The sequence below is a fragment of the Procambarus clarkii genome, chromosome 76 (assembly GCF_040958095.1).
Source record: "Procambarus clarkii isolate CNS0578487 chromosome 76, FALCON_Pclarkii_2.0, whole genome shotgun sequence".
In the NCBI taxonomy this organism is placed as follows: domain Eukaryota; kingdom Metazoa; phylum Arthropoda; class Malacostraca; order Decapoda; family Cambaridae; genus Procambarus; species Procambarus clarkii.
In genome coordinates, this window is record NC_091225.1 from 11,219,724 (window position 1) to 11,247,049 (window position 27,326).

Here is a 27,326-nt window from a genome sequence, read left to right on the forward strand (position 1 = left end):
TTTGTTTACATGCATCTGGGTGTGCGAGCTAGCGTCTCGGGTGAGTTTTCAATTTTTTTTTCAGGATTTTTGTTCTCCTGTTGTCGTTTCTTTGTTTTTCTGGTGTTTTCTTGCCGTTGCCTGTTCCTCTGGGAACGTTTGGGTGTTGATTTTACACCGGGTTTTTCCAATTTTTTTGTTTTGGGTCTGAGCCTTTGGGTTTAGGCTCAGTGCTCCTGGCTGGTATGCTTGCTCCCACACCTTGTCCCTCGGTTTCCGGTCTGTTGGGACCGTTTTCCCAGGGGGTTCTGCTGGGGGCTGTGCTTTGCCTTTCAGTGGTGTTCTCCGCCGGCAAATGTGGTGGTTTGGGCTCCCCCTGGTTCGATGCCTGGGTTCCTTTGGGTTCCTTGGTTTCGTTCTGGAGGTTTCTTCCTCTTGGGCCCCCTTTTGTGGGTTCAGGGGACTTTGTTTCCTCGTGTGACCCGGTTCTGCCTTCTGGGGTTCCGGGGTCTTCCTGGCTTGCAGACTGATCTTTTTGGGTCTTGGCACATGTTGTGGTTGTGCTGGGACTTTGCGGTTTTGCTGTCGAGGTGGGCCTTTTGATGCAGTTTTGTGCCTTCTTTGCCTGGCCGGCGTGGTGCTCTCTGCCCACTAGTCGGCGACTTGTACTTTTACAATATATGTCCTCACCTAGTTGTGCTTGCGGGGGTTGAGCTCTGGCTCTTTGGTCCCGCCTCTCAACCGTCTATCAACAGGTGTATAGGTTCCTGTGCCTATTGGGCTCTTATCATGTCTACATGTGACATTGTATGGGGGGTCAGCCTCGTTACTTGTGTGTGGAGTCACCACATTACTTCCTAGTGCTTTCCCGTTACCATTCTGACAAAAAAAAAAAAAAAAAATCTATCTCTGTGGCTCTTTTGGGTACTCAGTTTCCACCTGTGTCCCCTAGTGCGTGAGCCCCTTGTGTTACATAGCCTGTCCTTATCAACCCTGTCGATTCCCTTGGGTATCTTGAATGTGGTGATCAGGTCTTCCCTCACTCTTCGACTTCCAGCGAAGTGTGGTTTAATTCCCGTAGTCTCTCCTCATGTACTTTTTCTTTCGGAAGGGGTTCTGTTCCCTTCTCTGTTGACTGGGCGCTGGGGAAGCAGCTTGCTCTGTTGCCTCTCGCATGGTCCCGCTGTTGGTGGGCGCTTTGGGTTATCTTCCGGCCTCTGCTGGCGTCGGAGGACGGCTTCTCCTCTTGGGGGGTTCAGAGCTGGCGGGGTGGGCTTCTTCCCCTGCGCTTCGTCATTTCCTCTTCGTGGGTGCGTGGGGCGTGGTCGCTCCGCCCCATCCTTCTGGGGTTCCCGTCTGCTCTTTGCAGTCATGAGTTTTTCCTGTCTGCAGTTCTTCTGGACTACTTCTGTCTGCACCCTGGATCCTATGCCCTCCTCGGAGGACTGTTGTCTCCTGTTCGGATTCTGTTGGGGCCGGGTGCCTGGATGGTGGCCCTGGACCTCCAGGTCACTTCTTGGCATGTTCCTCTCCAGTTTTTCTGGGACTAACACGGTTGGTGGTGGGGCTTTAGGTTTGCTGTTTTTATTGCCTTCCCTATTTTGTACTGGGCACTTCGTTTACTTTTTGCATCTTTACCGGATCTTAGTGCCCTGTCTGAGTCTGAGATTCGGTGTCTGGCCTACCTCGACGACTGGCTGGTGTGGGCTCCCAGTCAGTCCGCTTGTCTGCTCGCCAGGGGATGGTTCTTTCCAGATTGCCGGGTTTGGTTTCCTGGTGATCTGGAGGTTTTTCCATCTGTTTCCGTCCCGGGTTCGAACCTGGGCCTTGTTTAAGGCTCTTGGGGCCCCTCATTGTCTTCCCTCCAGAAGTGTTACTGCGGCTGTGGTCCCGCCTTCGGCTGTTCAGGAGGGGGTCCCGGGTTGCTCAGCGGTTGCTTGAGCGGTTGTGCAGGATGTCTGCACTTCGGCGTGCTTGTCTGCCCGCGGAGTCGGGTTTGGCTACGGCGTCTGTTGGTTCCTGCGGAGACTCCCCTTCCGCCTCTTGCATTCATTGGGTTCCTCTGCGGATCTTGTGTTGGTGTTGCGTCACCACCTTCCTCTTTGGGGTTTTCGGGGTTCCGTGCCTTGGCTCCTCCCCAAGCCTTCGCTCGATGTGTTCACGGACGGGTCGTCTCTCGGCTGGGGCTTTGTGACCAGTGCTCACCAGATCGGCCGAGGTTGATGGAGTCTGTCTGTCCGTCGGGCTCACAGCACGGTTCGGGTGTTCATGGCTGTCTGGTTTGCGCTTCGGAGGGTTTGGGTCACTAGGTACTCTACCATTCAGCTCTGTTCGGACTGTTCTCTGGTGGTTCTTGCCGGAACCACAGGGGTTTGGCTAACTGTGAGGTTCGTGTCCGGGGTGTGTCCTGCGTCCTGGCGGACAGCTGTCTCGGTTCATTCCTCTTCGTGGGTTGGCCAGTCGTCGCCGATTCGTTTTGTTGGCTCTGTCGGGCGTATGGACTCCTGGCCATGGACGTCTTTGGGTCATCGTGGTCAAGGCGTCGCCCATTTTGTGGCGCCCTTTCCCACCTGCGAGGACTTCACGGTGGATGCTTTCGGCAGGACTGGTCGAGGTGGGGGGTTACCTGTTCCTCTTCTCCCGGTCCAGCTGTTGCTTCGGATTCTGGCTCGGTTGCAGCCCATTCCCACGAGAACAGTCCTTATGGTTCCATGGTGGCCGGCCCGGCCTTCTTTTCAGACGCTGCTGGATAGGTGTCCGTACCCGGGGCATTTTTCCTGAGGCTCCGCCTCTTTCAGCAGGCCAAATCGGTCCTGTCCGTGACTGGTTCGGCCTTCTCCTTGGCTCTTCGCGTCTGGTATTTTGACGCGGGTATCATCATCTCTATGGTGTTCAGGTGGCTTTGTTGACGGTGTCCCACCTGCGAGCTTCGTCTTGGCAACAGTATGACGTTTCATACATTTTCTCGTGTTTTGTTTCCCCTCCGACCTGCTCATGCGTCGCCTGAGCCATCCTGTTCCTTGTTCTGGGTGCCTTCTTATCTTCCCCTCAGTTTGTGGTAGCCCCTTCGGTTCAGTTTCCTGCTCTTTGGTACTGGTGGTAGCTTTATAGGTGTGCAGCCTTTCTCTGTCCTGGCGACGGTCGAGACGGCTGCTTTCCGGAGGGGTTCTTGGGTATTGGTACTTGATTGGTTTGGCCGGGGGGGTGCGTCCTGTGTTGTCCGGTTGTGCTTTTTGCTGTTGCCGGCGTACCGTGTCTGGGGATGCGCTGTGGTTGATCCGGTTCCTTCGTTCCCTTTTTTTCAGGGCTCGGGTCTCCCAGGTCACCGCAGTGTTTTTATTCTTCCAGCCTGCGGTCTGTCTTTGCGCCCGTGCTGTTCAGACGTTTGCAGCTTTTGCTGCTGTGTTGGTGACGTCTCGGGCTCATTTCGGGCGCAGGGATTTGTTTGTTGCACAGGTTCTTGGCCGCCCATCCTTATGCGCGTCTGCTCTTGGGCGTTCTTGTTGCCTTGGGTCGCAGGTTTGCGATCGGTTGTCTTGGCTTTGCGTTGCAGAGTTTGTGGCGGCTGCCTCCCGGGTTAGCCCTTTCTTTTCCTTATCTTTGGGTATGAAGCTCCAGGGAGCCGTAGGGGCTCCCCACAGAAAACCAGCGTTGAATGTAATGAAACACCATTTTCTGGGCGAGCCCCGGAGGCTCCCTGGCAACCCTCCCTCCCACCGGTCGGCGTTTTTTTCGCGTTGGTTGAAGCTTAGCTTCCGAACTGGAGCTTGGCAGCCGGCGCGGTAGGTCCAGGGCTCCCCCCTCCCCCTTCCAGGGCGGGGAGGGCTGCGCGGACGATCGGCACGGCAGTAAAGTGTGATGTTTGCTTGTTTGCTTCTTTCCTTGTGATTGTAGGGAGTTTCTACCTCTATGTTCGGTTTTTGTTTTAGTTTTTAGCATGTGGGGTTTGTTTTGTTATGCCTACCTTTCTGGGTGCCTAACCCCGGTCGATGGCAGATAAGGAAAACCCCAACCACAAGGGGTTTTCCAGGGCCATTGCTCCCTGAAACCTCTCTGAAGGGGCCAGGTTCTGGCGCTGGTCCCTGGTAGGTCTGAACTCCTTAGCTAATGTTCCAGTCTAACCCTTAAACTGCGCAACGCGCCTGCAGGCTCGCGTCTGGTTTGCGCAACGCGCCTCCAGGTATTTTGATTTTTCACGTTCCATTCAAAACTGGCGCGCGGTGACGCGGGTATGGTATGGGTGGGTGGGGGCCCCAGTGATCGTCCGCCATCTTAAAAAAAAATCCCAGCATGCCCTGCGGCCGTGGGGAGCCTCAGTTTCACGGCAGAAACCATGTCTGACGCATCCTCTACGAGCTCCCGCTCCACGGTGACCCGCGGTCATGGAAAACGACTCTCTGAGGAGGAAATACGCGATATTTTGTATGATGACGGTGCTCTGGATGATGACCTGGACTATGATCCAGATAAAGACCTAACTCAGAGATCTGATACGAGTGAGGAAGAGACAGAATTGGAAGATGTGGCGAGTGTGTGGGGTACTCGTGCCTCGCCCGGCCTGCCTCGCCGCCCTGGGTCAACACCGTTATCATCACCACCATCATGTATGTCCCCAGACGCTAGTAGTTTATTCAGTGATAGTACATGTGACGAATCTTTCTCGGGCTTCAGTGACATTGGCTCCGATACGAGTAGTGTGGACGACCCGAGTACGAGCAGTGGTGGTGTTACCAGGCGGGGTTTTGCTACCTCAGCAACACGCCGCGGCAGGCGGCAGCGTGCCTCACAGCATGTGGACAACGACAGTGGCCCCTCAACATCATTTATTCGTGGTAGGTGTACAGTACGTAAATCTGCCTCAGCGCCTAGCATACCCTCACGCAGCTCCAGCAGAAGCAGCGGACGACGTAGCCGTAGTTTTGGTGCTCGTGGTGGTGTTGGCCGTGGTGTTGGCGCCAACACCAAACCCCCTGGTGTACTTGTGTGGGAGGATTGCACCACATTTGCCCCTCAAATACCAACATTTGATGATAGCGATTTTGGTGTTACACCATTATTCCCATATACTGGTGATGATATGGCACACATGGAATATTTTCAGGCATATTATGACAATGTATTCATGGCGCATCTTGTGACTGAGACAAACAGGTTCGCTCACAGCCTCATAGACGAAGGCATTTTACCTGCCTCACGGCTCACACGATGGAAGGACACGACAATTGACGAAATGTACGTGTTTCTGGCACTCACCATGATGATGAAGCACTCTGAGAAAGCTGTCATCCAGGAATATTGGAGCAAAGACAGCCTTGTTCCATCGCCTGTGTTCAACCGGTACATGTCGCGTGATAGGTATCTCTTGATTCTCAGGTGCCTGCATTTCGAGAATAATGCAAATGAGGACAGACACGACAGACTGTGGAAAGTACGGAAGATGTTCAGTGACATGAGAGGGAAGTTCAGGGATTATTTTGTACCTGGACAGAATGTGGTTATTGACGAGTCGCTTGTACTGTTCAAGGGGCGACTGGCATTCAAACAGTACATTCCATCAAAGCGGCACCGATTTGGACTGAAGTTTTTTGTGCTATGCGACTGTGAGACTGGTATTGTCTTGGACATGATATTATATTCTGGTACAGACGTCGACATACCGGCTCAAGATGAACACGGGTTCTCTGGCAGTGTTGTAAAGACCCTGATGGAACCGTTGCTGAACAAGGGGCATGTACTGTACACCGACAACTATTACACCAGCCCCTTATTGACCAGATACCTCCTTGCCCACAACACCGGCGTATGTGGCACTGTGAAGAGCCATAGGAAGGAAATGCCAGTGTTCGGTATAGCTATAGCCGTGGGCGAGTGCCAGCTGCGCAAGTGTGACAATACGCTGTCAGTGCGGTGGAAGGACAGACGCGAGGTGAATATGCTGAGTACGATTCACACCGGTGCCATGTTGGACAGTGGGAAAGTCCACTTTCAGACACGCAACACCGTGTATAAGCCAGACTGTGTCATAGACTATAACGTGAACATGCGCCTCGTCGATAAGTGTGACATGATGCTTGGTGGAGTAGAGTGCGTGCGCAAGTCTGTGAAGTGGACTAAAAAGTTCTTCTTCCACCTGATGGATGTTGCAGTGCTCAACTGCTTCAATATGTACTTAGTAAAATCTGGCAGGAGACCGTCTATACGTACATTCAGTGCTGGTGTTGTGTCACAGCTGCTAGTAAAGTATGGCAAGGAGGGTTCTGTTGTACCGCGCGGAGTGCAAGCAACAATGCCACATGCAGCTCCAGACAGATTGAGGGGTAATGAGAACTTCGGAGTACATATGCTCGAGTATATGCCAGGCACAGCATCACGGGAGAAGGGTAAACGTGCGTGTATAGTATGCAGGAACACTACCCGCAGAGAACAGAAACGAAGATGTATCAGCACCTGGTGCGTGGAGTGCAAGGTGCCACTCTGCCCCGTTGGCTGTTTCGCAGCATATCACACACTCGCGGAGTACTGAGTGTGTTTATGGTGTGTGTATATAGTGTGTGATACTGTACAGTGTGTATATAAAGTGTAAATATAAATTTATTTGGCATGATACATTGGAAATTGTGTAGGATAAGTGAAGTTGTTTGTGATGCACGTAACACAGTGTCTACGGACAGTACCGATGTTGTACTGCGATATTACAGTGTACGTGTTCATTATACATTGGATTGGCACATAAAAACAATGAAAATGTATTGGGAAATGTGCGCAATAAATGAACAAAAATATATTCGCGGCAACTCGCGCGCCCCGCCCCGAGCGCCCCACCGCCTCTGAGAGCTTACACCACGGGCGCACGGGGAATGATGACGTCACGCCCCAACTTCCGGACCCCATAGCACCCAAAGTAAGTACAATTTCGAATTTTTTTTTACATACCCATACTCAGGGAAGGGTTTTTGACACTTTAAAAAGAAAAAATAATTTTTTCAAGAGAATTTATTTCCTGCGCACTGCGGGGGTGTCACATTTGGAGGCAACGCAGTTAAGGGGCTAACATAACATACATTAGCCCAATAAGCTCCAGGGAGCCTCCGGGGCTCACCCAGAAAATGGTGTTTCATTACATTCAACGCTGGTTTTTTTAATAGGCGCACGCTCCTCCCTTTGCATTCCTCTCTCCTACTGTCTAAACTCGATTATGGTTGTTCTGTTCGCTCCTCTGCTTCTCCTACTCTTCGCCGTCTTGATCCTTTGCACCATACTGGGTTGAGTCTCAGCTCTGGTGCCATTCATTCAACTCCTACCCTCAACTTGTACGTTGACACTGGCTTCCTGAGTCCGCCGGCTTCCTGGCTTCCAGGACCGCCGAGATCGCTACTGTCTTCGCTACCTTGTGCGGTCCTTACAACACCCTCACTCTCGCCTGTGTCGTGCATTGACTTTTCCCTCTCCTGTAGTTTTTGTTCCCCCTTCACCACCTCCCTCTTTCTGTCCGGTTGTCTCGCCTGCAACATTCTCTTTCGGTTAGTATTACTAATATTACTCCTCGTGTTGCTCCTGTCCCTACCCCTGTGAAGGGTCCCCCTTCCTCAATATTGCAAATGACTGACCCACATCACTAAAGCTTTTACCCCTCCTACAGTTCTGAAATGCCTTTTCCTTGAACACTTTTCTTCATATTCCCGCTCCATTTCCATCTTCACCGATGGGTCTAAGTCTGCAGACGGTGTAGACTACTCTGTTGTTTTTCCTGACCACACCTATATGTGTCGCCTGCTTCCGGAGACTAGAATCTTCACGGCAGAACTTTATGCTATACTCTGTGCTCCTCGTCGCCTGCTTTCTCGCTGTCAATCCTCCTTTGTGGTTGTAGTTGACTCTTGCAGTGCCCTTATGGCTCTGGAGTCCTTTAATCCTGTCCATCCGGTGTTAGTCGAGATTCAACATTGGCTGTTTCTTATCTCCAGTAGATTCAAGACAGTTGAGTTTTGCAGGGTTCCCAGCCATATTGGTGTCTCTTTAAACGAGCGTTTGGACGCTGCTGCTAAGGAAGCTATCTGCACTTGTCCCATCTCCCGTTAAGGTATTCCTTATTCTGACTTTTACCCAGTTATTCATTCTTCCATCCTTGCCCATTGACAGGGTTGTTGATCTTCTGTTACTTATAACAAAATGTGTACTCTTAAGAGTAGTGTGTCCCAGTGGCCTTCCTCCTACTACCGTAACCAGAGGTGGGAAACGGCTCTGGCAAGGTTGCATATTGGCCGTGTGCGCTTAACTCACGGACACTTAATAATGGAGCGCTAACCTGCCCCTTATTGTCCTAACTGTATTGTCCCTCTTACAGTTGTGCATATCCTTGTTGAATGTCCTGACTTCAATGACGAGCGTGTGTCTTGTTTTCCGACCGTCTCCCACAGTCACTTGTCCCTCGATAGAATTCTTGGTGAATCGGATACTTTTGATATTGTTTGCCTTACGCGTTTCTGTTTTTACATTGGCATCCTAGTAATATTTAGTGCCCTCTGATTATTCCGCACATTTGATGGTGCTACATAGCTTTTTCGTCTTGGTGCCTTCTTTGATAATTACTTACTTTCAAAGGAATTGAGCGCGTAAACCAAAAAATTTGTAAAGTGGGGCCAGTCGTAAACTGAGGTTCCACTGTATACTGAAATGGGAATCATCTCAATATATATAGCTTTATGGAGTCACTGGGGCTTACACAATAATTAGCATTTCATTACATTCAAAGCTAGCATTTTTTGTTAGTACTCCATTTTCCTGGAACATAACTACTGCATTATACCTGGGTCATCTATATATTTGCACTAATGAGAGGAGGTTATCTTGAGATGATTTCGGGGCTTTAGTGTCCCCGCGGCCCGGTCCGCGACCAGGCCTCCACCCCCAGGAAGCAGCCCGTGACAGCTGACTAACACCCAGGTACCTATTTTACTGCTAGGTAACAGGGGCATAGGGTGAAAGAAACTCTGCCCATTGTTTCTTGCCGGCGCCTGGGATCGAACCCAGGACCACAGGATCACAAGTCCAGCGTGCTGTCCGCTCGGCCGACCGGCTCCCTATTTATTTGTGCATATTTTGATATGCAAAAATGCACAAAAAAGTTTGTCTAAAATACATTTTCTGGGGGGAACCCCGTTGGCATCCCGGAGCTATCCAGGCTGAATGGATATGTATAACTTTCTGGCATCAGTCAATGCACGGAGTTCTTGCCTGCCGGGGACCACGGGCCAGAACCTGGCCCCCCTCTTGAGAGGCATGAGGAGCAATGGCATATAGAGACCTCCCTTATTGTTGGAAGCATTCTATGTCTGCCATTGACCGGGATAGGCACCCAGAAAGGTAGGCGCCCCAAAACAAACCCCTATTCTGGTAAAACTATTGCGACCGAAGACTGAACAAGTGAGCAGAACTCCCCAAAAGAAAATTGGCAAACGAGCATGACATCATCACGTTGCCGCGCCGCTGTCTGCACAACCCTTCCCTCCCCAGGAGGGGGAAGGGGCAGGCAACCCTCAATTCTTGGCTGATGGGAGTCTGGTGCGGTCTTGCCTCTGTCTCCAGTGTTTTGTTACAGTTCTGTGCCTTGTTATGTGAGCTGTCCCTTCCGGTGGTGCATAGGCCAGGAGTGATATTCTACGGTACTCGGGCTGCATGCGCCTAGGGTCTCCTTCCCTACGTGCCCTGTAAGTACTGCCCTTGGGGCTTAGGGCCACCTTCCATAAGTCACCTCGGGATCTACCTCAGTTGTGCCATTTACTGCTCTGTGCTTGGCTGCTCTAGGGGTCAGCTGGTTTTTTTCTTGCCCTTGTTTGTATTTGGGTAGGGGTAGTTTTCTTCGCTGGTTGGGGCGCAGGGTACTGCACAGCTAGTTTTCACCAATAACAGTGGCCGGCTCTGTTCCGCCTAGGTATGTTGTCCTCTTGCAGGTTTTTTTTTTTTTTTTTTTATTCCTCTCCTTGGTGGGGGTCTGCCCTAGTCCCCCTTCTCTGTCCCACTACCTTGTGTTGGTGATCCGCCCCGCCTTGGTCTCCGTGAGTGTACACGTCCTGGGGATTCAGCTACAGAAGTTTGTTGGTAGACTTGGGCGCCGGTTCGCAGTGCTCTGCCTGGACTTCCCTTAGCGTGTATCCAAGGCTAAGGGCCCTGGGGGACCCCACGGGGGCTCCGTGGTCCGATGGATGTGACCCCTGAGTCCTCCCTTGCTTCTTGCAAGTTTGAAGGTTGCTCTGTCCCCTTGTCTCTGGGGAACACTCACCGGTTTTGCCTCCGCCATGCTGCCTGTTGGGTCGGTGATTGTTTTGACCCGGAGTCGTGCGACATGTATTGTCTGTACGTACTCCAGTTCACCCAGGCTACAGGGCCTGATACACGGGTGCGGGTGCTGCTGAGGCATTGCATGCTAAATTTAGGTTGCTGCAATGCACTAGGTTGGTTGCTGCCCCGGATGCCCCGAGATTGCCCCATTTTGGTTATAGGGACCGGGACTTGGGGGGGTGGGGGTCGCTTCGGCTCTGGTTCCGTCCGCCCCTCCTAGTCCTTCCCCTTCTGTCGTTCATTCACACCCCCCCCCCCCCCAGCTGCCGACTCCGAAGCATCTGAGGGTTTCAAAGCCGGGGCAGGGTCTAGTTGGTTGTGAGACTCGGGCAGTGTCGAGAGTGTCCCCTTCTGGGGCTGCAGCGGAGGCATTCGAGCCTGTTCCTTCTGCCGGAACTTCTGGGTCTGGCCAGTGGACCCCCTTCAACAGCCGGAAAAGGCTGCACTCGCCTTTTCTTTGGAGGTGGGAGGTCAGGAGGACGGCTCGGCCCCCGGGTCCTCTGGGCGAGGTTCCCGGGGTTGGGGAGGTGTTGCCTTGGTTGGGCCCCATTGGACCCCCGCCTGGGTTTTTCTACCCTCTGAGCGGGGCTTGGTGTTACAAGGAAAGGAGTTCTCTTTCACTCCATCTGAGTACAGATTGGATTTGGTGTCCACCCCTTCCCTGGGTTCGGTTCCGTGATCTCGCGGGTTCTTTGGTTCCGTCTTTCCGGAGGTTTCCGGCTTCCCGTGTTTCATCTATGGAGGTACGGGAAGCCTTGGCGGCTAACCTCCTGCATGACCCGGATTATGCTTTGCAATGAATCCCCGTTCCTTCGTGTACGGTTCCTTTGGTTCGTACTGGGTTCGTTATGAGGTTCCGAAGTCATTCTGGTTGGCAGACTGTCCTCTCTTTTCGTTGGAGGCTTGGCACACGTTCTGTCGATCCCGTGCGCTTGAGTGGCGAGAGACTTACGCGGCTTTTCTAGGTTTTCCTGGGGGGCGACTTCGAGCATTTTGATGCCTGTTTGTTTGCCCCTCGCCCCTGGCATTCTGCGGGATGTTGGTGTCTTGCAGCTTCATATGCTGGTTCCTTCCCTTTCGGCTGCCTTGGTTGCAGAGGATTTGAGTACTTGTGGCCTCCTTTCTTCGGCCCTGTGTTTCTTTTCCCTCCTTGAGCTGTACTCGGATTGGCTTGAGTTGGATGTAGGGGCTCTTGGGGCTGCTGCCGGGTCTGGTGCGCTACCCTCTGCAGTGCGGGCGTCATCTGCCCTATTGAAGCTCTTCGTGCCCATCCTGCGTGATGCGGTTTCGCGGTTCTATACTTCTCGCGTCACATGTTGTCAGGCGATGCTGGCTTCTTCCTTAGAATCCGCTTGGGCCCTGGCTCTTCATTTGTCTTCGCCCTTTTGTCCGTTGCTGTTAGCTGAGTCTGCTGTGGTGCAGTATATGCAGGTGGCCTCGGATAGTTGTCAGCCTATGTCTGAGTTGTTGTTAGTCTCGGGGGTTCGCCAGGGGCCTTCCTGGAACGGTCGTGCTAGGGCTCCGGGTTCTTTTTGTCGGGGTAGGCCTTTGGTGCCAGATTCAGGGCTGGCGCAGCCTTCGGTTCCTGCTATTGCTGGTCGGTGTGGGGATCGACCTGTTTGCCGCTTGGGTTCTTGCAAGGCACGTTGGCCCTTTCGTGGGTCGTCGCATTGACGGGGCGGTGGGGGGGGGGGGGCAGCTCGCCCTGTTTGCTCGCGCCTGGTCCCAGGATTCGTGGGCTTTTTGGGTCGTTTCGTGCAGCCTGTGGCCTTGGGTGGCTCCTCCTTCCTCGGGGGGTTCGAGGCTGGCAGGCCAGGCCTCTCTCCTCTCCTGCGCTGTCGGGTCATCTCGGAGTGGTTCGCTTGGGCGTGGTCAAAACAACGGTATCCCTCAGGTGGGTTTTCCGCCTGTTTCCGGTCTCGAAACGGGACTGCGCTACCTCCGCTTCATTCTGAACTTGTCCCGTCTGAACCCGTGGGTTTCTTGCCCCTCCTTCAGGATGACTACTGTCCCAGGTCCGTCTTCAGTTGGAGCCGGGTGCTTGGATGGTGTCCCTGGACCTCAAGGATGCGTATTGGCATGTCCCGGTTCATCTGGGGTTCAGGGACTGGCTCGGTTTTGTTGTGGGGCATCAAAGTTACCGCTTTCGTTGTCTTCCCTTCGGGTTGAATCTGGTGCTCGCGTTTTTACACGGCTTCCTCGGGTCGTGGTGGCCCGCCTGCTTTTGTTAGGTGTTTGGGTTCTGGCCTACCTCGACGACTGGCTGGTTTGGGCTCCCAGCCGGTCCTCGTGTCTGCTTGCCAGGGATTTGGTTCTTTCCCAGTTCGCTGGGTTCGGGTTCTTGGTGAACTGAAGGAAGTCCCATCTGGTTTCCACTCAGGTTCGGTCCTGGCTGGGTCTGGCTTGGGACGCTCGTGCCGCCTCCTCGTCTCTGCCTTCGGTGGCTCTGCTTCGCCTGCGGTCCTGCCTTCGTCTGTCTCTGAGGGGTTCCTGGGTCATGTGGCGGTTGCTCGAGAGTTTGTGCGGAAGCCTGAACTTTGCCATGATGGTCTACCCGCCGGGTCGGGTGTGGCTTCGGCTGTTCTGGTTCCTTCTGGGTCGTCCCTTCTGCCTCTCTTGCGACTGTTGGGTTCGGCCTCTGGAGGCTGTGTGTTGGTTGCTGCATCGCCGGCTTCCTCTTCGGGTTTTTCGGGGTTCAGTGCCTTGGCGCCTACTCGAGCCCTCGCTCGATGTGTTCACGGACGCGTCATCTCTTGGCTGGGGCTTTGTGACCAGTGCTCACCAGGCCGGCCAGGGGCAGTGGGGTCCGTTCTTCCGTCAGGTTCACAGTACAGTCCGGGAGTTCGCACCTGTGTGGATGTGGCTCCGGAGGGTTCGGGTCTCTTGCGGGTTGACAATCGGGCTCCATTTGGACTGCTCCCCAGTGGTTCATTGCCTGCACCGCGGGGGTTCAGTGTGGTCCTTGGCTCTTTGGGGCTGGTCGCTTCGAATGACTCGTCTGCTGAGTTCTTGAGGTTTGGCTCTCCTGGCGATTCACGTTCAAGGGATGTCCAACGTCCTGGCGGACGGCCTGTCTCATTTCCTTCCCCTATCCACAGAGTGGACAGTCAACACCGACTCTTTCAGTTGGCTGTGCCAGACGTTCGGGACTCTGGACGTGGATCTCTTCACGTCGGTGTGGTCGAGGCGTCTTCTGGTGTATGTGGCACCCTTCCCCGACTGCGAGGCTATCGGGATCGATGCCTTTCGGTTGGACTGGGCGAGATGGGGTTACCTGTACCTCTTTTCCCCAGTTCAGCTCCTGCTCCAGGTCCTGACGCTTGGAGACTTAAAAGGGATGGGTTGCCCTTCTGGCTCCTTGGTGGCCGGCCCAGCCTTGATTTCCAGCACTGCTTGCTCAGGTTCCGAACCCGAGGGTTTTCCTACGGCTCCTCCTCTTTCAGCAGATTGGTCCAGCCAGGTACGAGGCTGGTTTGGTCTTCTCCTCGAGTCTTTACGTCTGGTGTTTTTGACTCGGTTTTATCATCACTTGTATGGTGCGCAGGTGGCTTCGTTGTTAGTTTCCCACCTGTGTGCTTCATCCCGGTGGCAGTATGTAGTTTCCTGGCGGTCCTCCCGGTTTTTCCTATCACTGGGTAGGTATTCTTTGGTCTCTGATAGGGTTGTTCTGTCCTTTCTCTCTTGGTTGTTTCAGGACCGTCATCTTATGCCTAATACTGTTGCCTCGTATTGTGCGGCGTTGGCGGAGCCGCTTTACCTTGCTTTCAGTGTTGATGTTACTTCTGCCCCGTTTCACAAGCTGTCTCATGCGTTGTTTCACCTCCGGCCTGCTCATACGCTGCCTGAGCTGTCATGGTCCTTGGACCGCGTGCTCTCGTTTCTCCTCGTTTTGTGGTGGCCCCTTCCATCCGGGATTGTTTTTCTAAGGCGCTTTTTCTTTTGGCTTTGGCCTCTTTGGATTGGGTTGGAGAGCTTCATGCTCTCCTCTGGCGCAGGGGTTTCTGCGCCTTCGGTCCTGGTGGTCGTTTTGTTTGCTTGCAGCCGTCTCCATCTTTTCTGGCGAAGAATGAGACGGCTGCCTTCCGGAGGGGGCCTTTGGTTGTTGATGCTTGGTTGGTCAGGCCGGGAGTGCATCATGTGTTGTGTCCGGTTGCGACTCTCCGCCGTTATTTGCTCGCCATGGCTTCGGTTGCCGGGATGCGCTCTGGGTTTACCCGGTTTCCCTTCTTCCCTGTTCCGGGCTCAGGTTTCTCAGGTCGTCCGCAGGATTATTAAGTCTAGCCAGCCTGTGGGGTATCCCCAGGCCCATGACATTCGTCAGTTTGCTGCCTTGACTGCCGTATTTGACAACATGTCTTGGGTGGACATTCGGGCCCGGGGATTTTGGCAGTCGAACAGGGTCCTGGCCGCTCGCTACCTGTTGAATGTTCCTGGGCTGCGTCGGGCCTGCGTTGCATTGGGTCGGCGGTTGCAGCCAATTGTCTCGACTTTGTGTTTAGGAGTGAGGACGGACCACCTCCCGGGTAAGTCCCTGTTTTCCTGTTTTTCCTTATCTTTGGGTAGTAAGCTTGGGGAGCCGACGGGGCTCCCCCAAGAAAACCAGCGTTGAATGTAATGAAACACCATTTTCTGGGGTGAGTCCCGGAGACTCTCTGGCATCCTCCAGTCGGCGGTGTTTTTCGCGTTTTTGACATCCAGCCTAAGAACTGAGGGTGGGGTCTGGGGCTGCCCCTTCCCCCTCCCGGGGAGGGGGGGATTGTGCAGACAGCGGCGCGGTGACGCGTTGACATCATGCTCATTTGCTAATTTTCGTTTGGGGAGTTCTGTTCACTTGTTCGGTCTTCGGTCGCAATAGTTTTACCAGTATAGGGGTTTGTTTTGGGGTGCCTACCTTTCTGGGTGGCTATCCCGGTCGATGGCAGACATAGAATGCTCCCAACAATACGGGGGGTCTCTATAGGCCATTGCTCCTCGTGCCTCTCTAGAGGGGGGCCAGGTTCTGGCTCGTGGTCCGCAGTAGGCAAGAACTCCGTGCATTGACTGATGCGAGAAAGTTATACATATTCATTCAGCCTGGATTGCTCAGGGGAGCCTCTGGGACTCGCCCAGAAAATGGCGTTTCATTACATTCAACACTGTTTTGTTTTTTTATTTATTTATTTTCGATACCAGTCAGAGTAAGTGGGTAACCCTAACCCATTGGAACTAGGCACGAGCAACCATAACCAAACCTTATTCTGTTGGATAAAATTTTAATGGAATGGGACTTTGTACTACTGTAAGAATTTTTTAAAGATAAAATATATTATTATTAATGTAAATTTCATAACAGGTACCACCAGAAAAAGATGCCACATAAAGGAAAACAATCCAAGGATGAAGATGAGGGATACATTCCTCCTGAAGTTATTCGACGTTGATATTATAAAGATGTTATCTAGTAAAACAACATTCCCCAAGCAAACACAAAAATACTACCACTGTTATAATACATTTGTAATGCATTAGAAAATGTCAAATTGTTATCGATCATTTGCTTGAGGTGGCTTCAGAATTCAATTAAATTTTGTATTATACAGAATAGTCTCTCTTACCCTTAACATCAGATGTTTTTAAGGAATATTATATTCAGATTGTCTTTTGTCTTAATGGTTGGTACATAGCTTTATATACATGTACTGTATAAACTATATGAGCTCGGTTATCCGAAGCCCACCGAACTGGATATTTGGGTTATCCAGCAAAAATCGCATTTAGATATTTTTCTGACCAAACGTTTTCATATCCGGACAGAAATCCAGATGACCATAGATTTGGCCAGATAACCCTGAACAGCACCAGGCCATACCGAATTAATCTGGTACAGCAGTGCCTCGGGACACTGGGTATGGGAGGTGTTGGGGTGAGTGGTGTTGGGTACGAACAGTTGGGAGGGACAGAGTGGAGGATGAAGGGCATGGGGAGGGGCCTATAATTGTTATACAGAATAACCAAATATTATATTAATTTAAAACACTTCATTACAATAACGACTAAGGAAATATTATCTAATATTATAATGCATACAAATTTCTGAAAAACTGTGTACAGGCTGAAGACTAATTTCATGCTAAAATTTTGGGATTTTTTGTTCTGCCTGGCAGCCTATGTAACGTGCTTGCCTGCCTCAAGTGTACCTGTCCAGGCTGGTCAACTTAAACAAGCCTTGTGCTCTTGACCTACCACAGTGCCACACCATTAAGAGATAAAATTTCTTAAATAACTTTTTTGTTTTTTAGTAATTTCGATAATTTTCTGGGGGGAGCCCCGTCGGCTCCCCGGAGCTATCCCAGGCTGATATGCTAATGTCAGACTTTGGCATCAGTCATGTGTATGGAGTTCTTAGGCCTACCGGGGACCACGGCCAGAACCGGGCCCCCTCAGAGAGGCAAGGGGAGCAATGGCCTATAGAATCCCCCGTGTGGTTGGAAGCATTCTATGTCTGCCATCGACCGGAACAGGCACCCAGAAAGGTAAGTGCCTCAAAACAAACCCCTATTCTGGTTAAAATTGCTACCAAACACCGAACTAGTGGATAGAACTCCCCAACCGAAAACAAGCAAACTAGTGTGACGTCACACACCGCCGCGTCGCTGTCTGCGCAGCTCCCCCCTCCCCAGGAGGGGGAATGGGGAGCCCCAGACCCCCTGCGCCGGCTACCCACACCTCAGTTCTTGAGGCTGATGCTATAGGCGATGGTCGTGTGCTCTGGCTCCGGTGTCGCTACTGCACTGTGCTTTGCGTGTGGTGTTGGTTTTGTGGGTGCGAGAGCCAGGAGTTATCTTCAGTACTCGGGCTGCATGCGCCTGGGGCTGCCTTCCCTAGGTGCCCTGTAAGTACTGCCCTTGGGGCTTGGGGCCACCTTCCACAGGCTCCTCGGGGTCTGCCTCTGCTGGTCCGTTTTACCTTTTGGTTTTTCGGCCACCTGTTGGGCTCTTTGGTGCTCTGTTTTCCCTTGTTACCGGCAGGTAAGAGGCAGTTTGCACTGGTAGGGGCGCAGGGTGCTGCTCAGCTTGTATTTCCCGACATCGCCGCCGGCTCTGTTCCTTGGGGTTCGCTGTCCTCTTGCGGGGTTTTGTTTTTCTTTTTGTTTTTGCCTGGTGGGGGGTTCTGTCATTTTATTCAGTTTGTTTTTGCCCTTCCACTGTTCTCCTAGGTGGCGCCCCCTGCTAGGTCCCCGTGAGTGTACACGTCCCTGGGGTTCAGCTTTAGAAGTTTGTTTGGTAGTTTTGGGTGCCGGTTTGCAGCACCCTGCCTGGGACTACCTGAGCACGAGTCCTCTTAAAGTAAACGCTCAGGACCCTGGGAATCCCCTAGGGGGCGCGTGGGTCCGATGGATGTGACCCCGGAGTCCCCACTCGCTGTGTGCGAGTTTGAGGGTTGCTCGGTCCCCTTGTCTCAGGGTGACCCTCATTGTTTTTGCCTCTGCCACGCTGCCTGTTGGGTCGGTGATACTTTCGACCCTGAGTCCTGTGAGTGTTGCTGCTTGCTTGTGACTCAATTTACCCAATCCTCTGATGATTCTATTCGGGTACAGGCGGCGCGTGCGTTGCAGTCTAGGTTTCGTCTGTTGCAACGCGCTCGTTGGTTGCTTCCCCGGATGCCCCGGGGCTGCCCCGCTTTGCTTTTCGAGACCTGGACTTGGGGGTGGGGGGTCGCTTCGATCCTAGTTCAGTCCGCACCTCCTCGTCTTTCCCCTTCTGTTCGTTCTGGTCCCCCGCCCCTGCTTCCGGCCCCGAAGCGTCTGAGGGTTTCGGGGTCGTAGCAGGGGTTACTTGATCTCGAGACTCGGGCAGCTTCGGGGGGTGCCCCTTCCGGGGGGGGGTGGCGGGTGAGGCATTCGAGTCTTGTCTCCCGGCAGAAGCTTCAGGGTCTGACCAGTGGGCCCCCCTTCCTCCAGCTTTTCCGGCTGCTCCGTCCTTGTCTTGTGGGGTCGGGGCTTGGGGAGAGGACTCGGCCTCGGGTCCTGTGGTGAAGGACCTCGAGGCTGGGGAGGGGCTGACTTGGGGGCCTTGGGCCCCGCTGGACCCCGCCTGGGTTTTTCTTCCCACTGAGCGGGGCTTATTGTTACAAGGAGTGGGGTTTTCTTTTCCCCCCTCTGCGTACGAGTTGGATTTGGTGTCGGCCCCTCCCCGGGTTCGGTTCCGTGGTTCCCCGGGTACGTCGGTTCCGTCCTTCCGGAGGTTTTCGGCTTATCGCATCCAACCTGGTGTGGTGCGAGCAGCCTTTGCAGCTTACCTCCTGCGTGACCCGGATTATGCCTCGGAAATGGATCCGTCCACGTTCAAGTTTGGGACTTCGTTCCCTTTCTGGCTCCATTACGAGGTTCCGGAGTCGTCCTGGCTAGCAGACTGCCCCTTGTTTGGTCTGGATTCTTGGCATTCCTTCTGTCGTTCCCGCACGCTGGAGTGGCGGGAAGCTTCCACGGTGCTTTAGGTTTTCCTTGGGGGCGAACTTGAGTACCTGAATGAGTGCGTGTTTGCCCCTGCTCTTCCCCGGAAAGTTTGGCGTTATTCAGCTCCATGTGCAGGTTCCCTCCCTTTCGGCGGCGCTCGTTGCGGAGGACTTGCGCGCCCGGGCCTTTTGAGTTCGGCCTTGCGGTTCTTTTCCCTCCTGGAGCTGTCTTCGGATTGGCTCATGGAGGATGTGGGGACGCTTGGGTCCGTCCTGGGGTCCGGCACCTTGTCCTCGGCTGCGCGTTCGTCGGCTGCCTTGTTGAAGCTGTTCACGCCGATTTTGCGGGATGCAGTTTCCCTGTTTTATGCTTCCCGTCTCGCGTGTCGGCAGGCGGTGCTGGGTTCCTCCGTGGAATCTGCTTGGGCTCTGGCTCTTAAGCGTTCTTCACCTTTTTGTCCTCTCCTGTTTGCGGAGTCGGCCGTGGCACAGTTTATTCAGGCTGCGTCGGCGGCTTGTCGTCCGATGTTGGACTTGTTGGTTTTCCGGGGGTCCCGGGGTGGGTCTTTCCGGAAAGGTCGTGCCAGGGCTCTGGGTTCCTCTCGTCGTGGTAGGCCTCTGGTGTCAGGTTCGGGGTTGGCTCCTCCTGCGGACCCTCCCTTGTCTGGTCAGCGCGGTGTTCGCGCTGTGCGGCGTTCTGGGTCTTGTAAGGGTCGCCGGCCCTTTCGCAGTTTGCCCCCTTGACGGGGCGATGGGGGGGCGGCTTGCACTGTTCGCCCGTGCCTGGTCCCACGATTCGTGGGCCTTTCGGGTCGTGTCTCGCGGCCTGCGGTGGCGTTGGGGGGGTCGGGGCTGGCGAGGCAGGTTTCTTTCCCTGCACTCTGTCGAGTCGTCTTGGAGTGGGTACGCTTGGGCGTCGTCGAAACGACGACGTCCCTCAGATGGGTTTCCCGTCTGTTTCTGGTTCCGAAACGGGTCTGCGCGGGCCTGCGGTTCATTCTGGACTTGTCCCGTCTGAACCCCTGGGTTCATTGCCCCTCCTTTCGGATCACTACGCTGTCTCAGGTTCGGCTCCTCTTGGAGCCGGGAGCTTGGATGGTGTCCCTGGACCTCCGGGACGCTTATTGGCATGTCCCGATTCATCCGCGGTTCAGGGACTGGCTCGGTTTTGTTGTGGGGCGTCTTAGTTACCGCTTTCGTTGTCTCCCGTTCGGGTTGAACCTGGCACCTCGCGTGTTCACGCGCCTTACACGGGTTGTGGTGGCTCGGGTTGTGGTGGCTCGTTTGCGTCTCCTAGGTTTTCGGGTGTTGGCCTACCTCGACGACTGGCTGGTTTGGGCTCCCAGCCAGTCAGCTTGCTTGCTAGCCAGGGATTTGGTTCTTTCTCAGCTCGCCGGGTTCGGGTTCTTGGTGAACTGGAGGAAGTCCCATCTGGTTCCCTCTCAGGTTCGGACTTGGCTGGGTCTCGTTTGGGACTCTCGAACCGCCTCCTTGTCTCTCCCTCCGGAGTCTCTCCTGCGGCTGCGGTCCCGCCTTCGTCTGTTTCTGGAGGGCCCTCGGGTCACCCGGCGGTTGCTCGAGGGGCTGTGCGGGAGCCTGAACTTCGCGATGGTGGTCTACCCGCCGGGTCGGGTTTGGCTTCGACGGCTGTTCTGGTTCCTTCGGGGTTCCCCCTTCCGCCTCTCTCGCGATCGCAGAGTTCGACCCCCGGGGGCCTTGCGTCGGTTGCTGCGTCACCGGCTTCCTCTTCGGGTTTTTCGGGGTTCAGTGCTTTGGCGCCTACCCGAGCCCTCGCTCGATGTGTACACGGATGCGTCGTCTCTCGGCTGGGGTTTTGTGACCAGTGCTCACCAGGCCGGCCAGGTGCGTTGGGATCCGTCCTTCCGTCGAGCTCACAGCACGGTGCGGGAGTTCGCGGCAGTGTGGTTTGCTCTGGGGAGGATTCGGGTGGCCCGCGGATCGACGATTCGGCTCCATTCAGACTGCTCTCCGGTGGTTCATTGCCTGAACCGCGGGGGTTCGATGCGGTCCTTGTCTCTTTGGGGTTGGTCGCTTCGGGTGACTCGTCTGCTGAGTTCTCGGGGTTTGGCTCTCCTGGCGGTTCACGTACGGGGCGTGTCCAATGTCTTGGCCGACGCCCTGTCTCGCTTTGTTCCCCTCTCCACGGAGTGGACGGTCGACGACGAGCCCTTCCGTTGGCTTTGCCAGACGTTCGGGCGCCCCGAAGTGGACCTCTTCGCGTCCGCGTGGTCGCGGCGTCTTCCCGTTTAAGCGGCGCCCTTCCCCGATCGCGAGGCCGTCGGGGTCGATGCCTTTCGGCTAGACTGGTCGAGGTGGGGGTTCCTGTACCTCTTTCCCCCGGTTCGGCTGTTGCTCCAGGTCCTGACTCGCTTGGAGACTTATCAGGGGAGAGTTGTCCTTCTGGCCCCTTGGTGGCCGGCCCAGCCTTGGTTTCAGGCGCTGGTTGCTCGGTGTCCGAACCCGAGGGTTTTCCCGCGGCTCCGCCTCTTTCAGCAGATCGGACCAGTACGTCACGTGGCTGGTTCGATCTTCTCCTCGAGTCTTCGCGTATGGTTTTTTTGACTCGAGTCTATCATCATCTCTATGGTGATCAGGTGGCCTCCTTGTTGGTGTCCCACCTGAGGGTTTCTTCTCGGCGGCAGTATGAAGTTTCCTGGCGGTCCTTCCGTTTCTTTTTGCGTCTTCGTCGTGTTAGTTCCTTGTCTGTTCGGGTGGTCTTGTCCTTCCTCTCGTGGTTGTTTCAGGACCGTCATCTTATGCCTAACACTGTCGCTTCGTATCGTGCGGCGCTGGCGGAGCCACTTCAGCTTGCTTTCGGTATCGATGTTACGTCTGCGCCGTTTCGCAAGCTGTCTCGTGCATTGTTTCACCTCCGGCCTGCTCATGCGTCGCCTGAGCCGTCCTGGTCTTTGGACAGAGTGCTCGCTTTCCTTTCATCTCCTCGTTTCTTTGTGGCCCCTTCGGTCCAGGATTGTTTTTCCAAGTCGCTTTTCTTGTTGGCTTTGGCCTCTAGGGGTCGGGTAGGGGAGCTTCATGCTCTCCTCCGGCGCAGGGGTTTCTGCTCTTTTGGTCGTGGTGATAGTTTTGTTCGTTTGCAGCCGTCTCCTTCTTTTCTGGCGAAGAATGAGACTGCTGTGTTCCGGTGGGGTCCATGGGTGGTTGATGCTTGGTTGGTCAGGCCGGGGGTTCATCATGTTTTGTGTCCGGTTGCGGCGCTTCGCCGTTATTTGCGCGCCACAGCTTCTGTGTCCGGGGACGCGCTGTGGGTTGATCCGGTTTCCCTTCTTCCCTGTTCGCGGGTTCGGGTCTCTCAGGTCGTCCGCAGGGTTATTAGGTCCAGCCAGCCTGCGGTCTATCCCCGTGCCCATGACATTTGTAAGTTCGCGGCTCTTGCTGCCGTCTTTGGGAATATGTCTTGGTCTGATATTCGGGCGCGGGGATTTTGGCGGTCGAACAGGGTCCTGGCTGCTCGTTACCTTGTGAATGTCCCTGGGCCTCGTCGGGTCTGTGTTGCTTTGGGTCGGCGGTTGCAGCCAGTTGTCTCGGCTTCGAGTTGAGGAGTGAGCGACGACCGCCTCCCGGGTAAGTCCATCTTTTTTCTGTTTGTGGGTAGTTAGCTCCGGGGAGCCGACGGGGCTCCCCCCAGAAAACCAGCGTTGAATGTAATGAAACGCCATTTTCTGGGTGAGTCCCGGAGGCTCCCCGGCATCCCTCCCTCCCTCCGGTCGGCGGTTTTTTCGCGTTTTTGACATCCAGCCTCAAGAACTGAGGTGTGGGTAGCCGGCGCGGGGGGTCTGGGGCTCCCCATTCCCCCTCCCGGGGAGGGGGGAGCTGCGCAGACAGCGGCGCTGCGGTGTGTGACGTCACACTAGTTTGCTTGTTTTCGGTTGGGGAGTTCTATCCACTAGTTTGGTTTTTGGTAGCAATTTTAACCAGAATAGGGGTTTGTTTTGAGGCGCTTACCTTTCTGGGTGCCTGTTCCGGTCGATGGCAGACATAGAATGCTTCCAACCACACGGGGGATTCTATAGGCCATTGCTCCCCTTGCCTCTCTGAGGGGGCCCGGTTCTGGCCGTGGTCCCCGGTAGGCCTAAGAACTCCATACACATGACTGATGCCAAAGTCTGACATTAGCATATCAGCCTGGGATAGCTCCGGGGAGCCTCCGGGACTCGCCCAGAAAATGGCGTTTCATTACATTCAACGCTGGTTTTTTGCCAAATCTATGTCTGGTAGCAGCAATAATTGTCCTGGAGGTGAAGAGTGAATAGTACCAGTGAAGAGCAGGAGTGCATAGGCACAATCAGAGAACACTGTATAAACATCAGAGGTCCACTGTTGTTCAACATACTCCCAGCAAGTGTGAGAAATATTGCCAGAATAACCATGGACATCTTCAAGAGAAAACTATGTAGTTTTCTTCAAGAAGTGCCAAACCAACTAGGCTGTTGTGGATATGTGGGCCACTCCAAGCAACAGCCTGTTGGACCAAGCTCTCACAAGTCAAGCTTGGTCCCGAACCATGCCTAGGGAGTAGAACCACTCCCAGAACCTCATATAAGTACAATCCAGGTAAAATCCGGATGGTGTTATGAGGAAGAAGGTTGTGCTAACAATTAAAGAAAAGTTACGTATCATAGAATTCTGTGAAAATGGCCAGTTGGCTGTGAGTGTTGCCAATGATTTTGCTATAGGCGTTAGTACTGTCTGATATAAGGAAACAAAACAATAAATACCTGAAATACATTGTAACCAGTGAGAGTGAAGGTGCAAGCACTAGTAGGTGAAATATAAAACTTTGAAACATTCACACAATGCAGAGTTGAAGTTGTTTGCACAGCACCACACACTAATTTTTAGATGTAAAGAAAAGGAGATTTCATCTACAGTATGTCAGAAAGAGCCATAGAAGAAGTGAAAGTAGATAAAATTGTTGGGCTATTGGAAGGTGTTACAACCAAAAATAATATCTGCAACTTCAGGATAATTGGCAGTTGTGAAAAAGGGAAAGCTTGACTCTTGAGGATCACCCTAAACGGAGCTAAATACTGTAGATGGAAGAAGTACTCGGGAATGTTAGAAAATTACTATGTGATATGGAACTGAAATTATTGTCATTTAGACAAAATCTTTCAAAGCAAGACAGAGAAGCTGAAACAGAACCTCGTTGGAGCAAAACGCCAAATGAGAGCAGGAATGGAGAAGTTAAAAAAATTTTACAATGTGATAGAGGTTAGCAAGCCTATGAAATGGTACAAAAAAGATGAACCAACAAAATCACTAGAGAAAGGGGAAATAAAGAGCAAGGGTAGAGGGAACATGTTACTGAAAATTGTATACAGTATACTAACATGGAATAAGAAAAAATACTTGAGATAAACGATATAATACAGCTGAAGTTGCCAGATATTGTCACGCTAATGGAGACAAAACTCTTGGATGATATTTTAAATGAGGTCATATTCCTGAGGAGCTCCTCAATTTGGAGATGGGACTGAAAAATTAGGAAAGGTAATTACCTAAGTGTAATTACCTAAGTGTAGTTACAGGATGAGAGCTACGCTCGTGGTGTCCCGTCTTTCCAGCACTCTTTGTCATATAACGCTTTGAAACTACTGACGGTCTTGGCCTCCACCACCTTCTCCCCTAACTTGTTCCAACCGTCTACCACTCTGTTTGCGAAAGTGAATTTTCTTATATTTCTTCGGCATCTGTGTTTAGCTAGTTTATATCTATGACCTCTTGTTCTTAAAGTTCCAGGTCTCAGGAAATCTTCCCTATCGATTTTATCAATTCCTGTTACTATTTTGTATGTAGTGATCATATCACCTCTTTTTCTTCTGTCTTCTAGTTTTGGCATATTTAATGCCTCTAACCTCTCCTCATAGCTCTTGCCCTTCAGTTTTGGGAGCCACTTAGTAGCATGTCTTTGCACCTTTTCCAGTTTGTTGATGTGCTTCATAAGATATGGGCACCACACAACAGCTGCATATTCTAGCTTTGGCCTAACAAAAGTCGTGAACAATTTCTTTAGTATATCGTCATCCATGTATTTAAAAGCAATTCTGAAGTTAGAAAGCGTGGCATAGGCTCCTCACACAATATTCTTTATGTGGTCCTCAGGTGATAGTTTTCTATCTAGAACCACCCCTAGATCTCTTTCTTTATCATAATTCTTTAAAGATTTCTCACATAATATATAGGTTGTGTGGGGTCTATGTTCTCCTATTCCACATTCCATAACATGGTATTTATTAACATTAAATTCCATTTGCCAAGTGGCGCTCCATGTGCTTATTTTGTCCAGGTCTTCTTGAAGGGCATGACAATCATCTAAGTTTCTTATCCTTCCTATTATCTTAGCATCATCAGCAAACATATTCATATAATTCTGTATACCAACTGGTAGATCATTTATGTAGACAATAAACATCACTGGTGCAAGAACTGAACCCTGTGGTACTCCACTTGTGACATTTCTCCAGTCCGATACATTGCCTCTGATCACTGCCCTCATTTTTCTATCAGTCGGAAAAATTTTCATCCATGTTAGAAGCGTACCTGTCACTCCTCCAATATTTTCCAGTTTCCAGAACAACCTCTTATGTGGACCTCTGTCGAAAGCCTTTTTTTAGGTCCAGATAGATGCAGTCAACCCAACTATCTCTTTCCTGTAATATCTCTGTTGCTCGATCATAGAAACTGAGTAAATTCGATACACCGGATCTTCCAGATCGAAAACCATACTGTCTGTCTGATATTATATCATTTCTCTCCAGGTGTTCTACCCATTTAGATTTAATTATTTTTTCCAATATTTTGACTATTACACTTGTCAATGATACCGGTCTATAATTAAGGGGGTCTTCCCTGCTTCCACTTTTGTAGATTGGAACTATGTTAGCCTTTTTCCACACATCAGCTACAACTCCTGTAAACAGGGATGCCTGAAAAATCAGTTGAAGAGGAATGCTGAGCTCAGGTGCACATTCTCTCAGAACCCATGGTGAAACTCCATCTGGACCAACTGCTTCGTTCTTATTTAGCTCCTTGAGCATTTTTTCCACTTCGTCTCTAGACACACCTATGCGCTCTATGTTGTTCTCTGGAATTCTTATTGTATCTGGTTCCCTGAAGATTTTATTTTGTACAAACACACTTTGGAACTTTTCGTTTAATGTTTCACACATTTCCGTGAATCTATTTCCCATTTTCAACCTCTGAATATTATCCTTTACCTGCAATTTGTTGTTTATGAATTTATAGAGTAGACCTGGTTCTGTTTTACATTTGTCTGCAATCCCTTTTTCAAAATTTCTTTCTGCCTCTCTCCTCACTGCCGTGTAGTTGTTTCTCGCATCTTTGTATCGCTGGTATGTTTGGGGGTTCGGCCTCTTCCTGTATTGATTCCATTTTTGTCTTTTGGTCTCTGGCCCTCTCGCACTTTCTGTTGAACCAATCCTGTTTCCTAGTTCTGCTTCTCTGTTTTGGTATAAATTTTTTTGTGCCTTTATCATATATTTCACAAAACCTGACATACATCTCATTCACTTCCTTGCCTAGCAACAAGTCTCCAATTATACTCACTAAAAAATTGTCTAAGGTTGCCATAATGTCCTCTCCTAAAGTCAGGTTTTTCATTTGCATCGACCGTCATATTTTCTTCCAGATTATAACGCATTGCATACTTTATTCCCAAAAAGACATGGTCACTTTTACCCAAGGTAGGAAGGTACTGAATGTCTAATATTTCTTTCTCCTTCCTGGTAAATATCAAATCTAGCATGGAGGGAACGTCCCCTTCCCTCATCCTCGTAGCTTGTTTAACATGTTGATACAAGAATGTTTCCAGGATGAGGTCTACAAATTTGCAGGTCCAGAAATCTTCTGTTTTAGCTTCACATGCTTCCCAGTCTATGGATTTCAAGTTGAAGTCACCGACTATCAACAGTCGTGAACTATCGTTATCCGTTCTCGCTATGATCTCTCTCATTACTGTTATAAGACCTTCTCGTTTACTATCTAGCTCCTCCTTTGACCATGTGCTGCTTAGCGGTGGACTATATGCATTTATGATCATTAGTTAATCATCCTCATGGCAGATCTCTAGTGCTATTATGTCAACTTCTTGTGGATTGGAAGTCACTATTTCCTTCACCTTTAGGTGTTCTTTCACCAGCACAGCAACGCCACCGCCTTTCCTGAATTTTCTGTCCCGTCTCCAAATTGAGTAGCCCCTTGGGAATATGACCTCATTTAAAATAGCATCTTCAAGTTTTGTCTCCATGAGTGCAACAATGTCTGGTGTCTGCAGCTGTATTATATCACTTAACTCCAGTATCTTTGATCTTACTCCATCTATGTTGGTGTATGCAATCTTGAGGAACTTGTTCCCCCTCTTCTTATTTTTCACTCCCCCTCTCTCTAATGATTTTGTTGGTTTGCCTTTATGTACCACTTTACTGGCCTGCCTATCCCTATCACTTTGTAGAATAAAGAATTTATTTCTTCTTCATTCCTGCTCTCATTTAAACGTTTTGCCTCGGTGGAGAGGT

General features: G+C 51.9%; 1 protein-coding gene across 1 annotated transcript in view; it reads left to right on the top strand.

Annotated features, from left to right (window-relative positions):
• LOC123771429 (small ribosomal subunit protein mS27) overlaps window positions 1-15,898 on the top strand; it is a 190,125-nt gene extending 174,227 nt beyond the window's left edge. Inside the window, exon 9 of the mRNA XM_045763934.2 lies at window positions 15,650-15,898. Coding sequence (XP_045619890.2) covers window positions 15,650-15,737 — 88 coding nt within the window. The 3' untranslated portion in view covers window positions 15,738-15,898. The remainder of the gene's footprint in view (window positions 1-15,649) is intronic.
• Window positions 15,899-27,326: the final 11,428 nt, after the last annotated feature.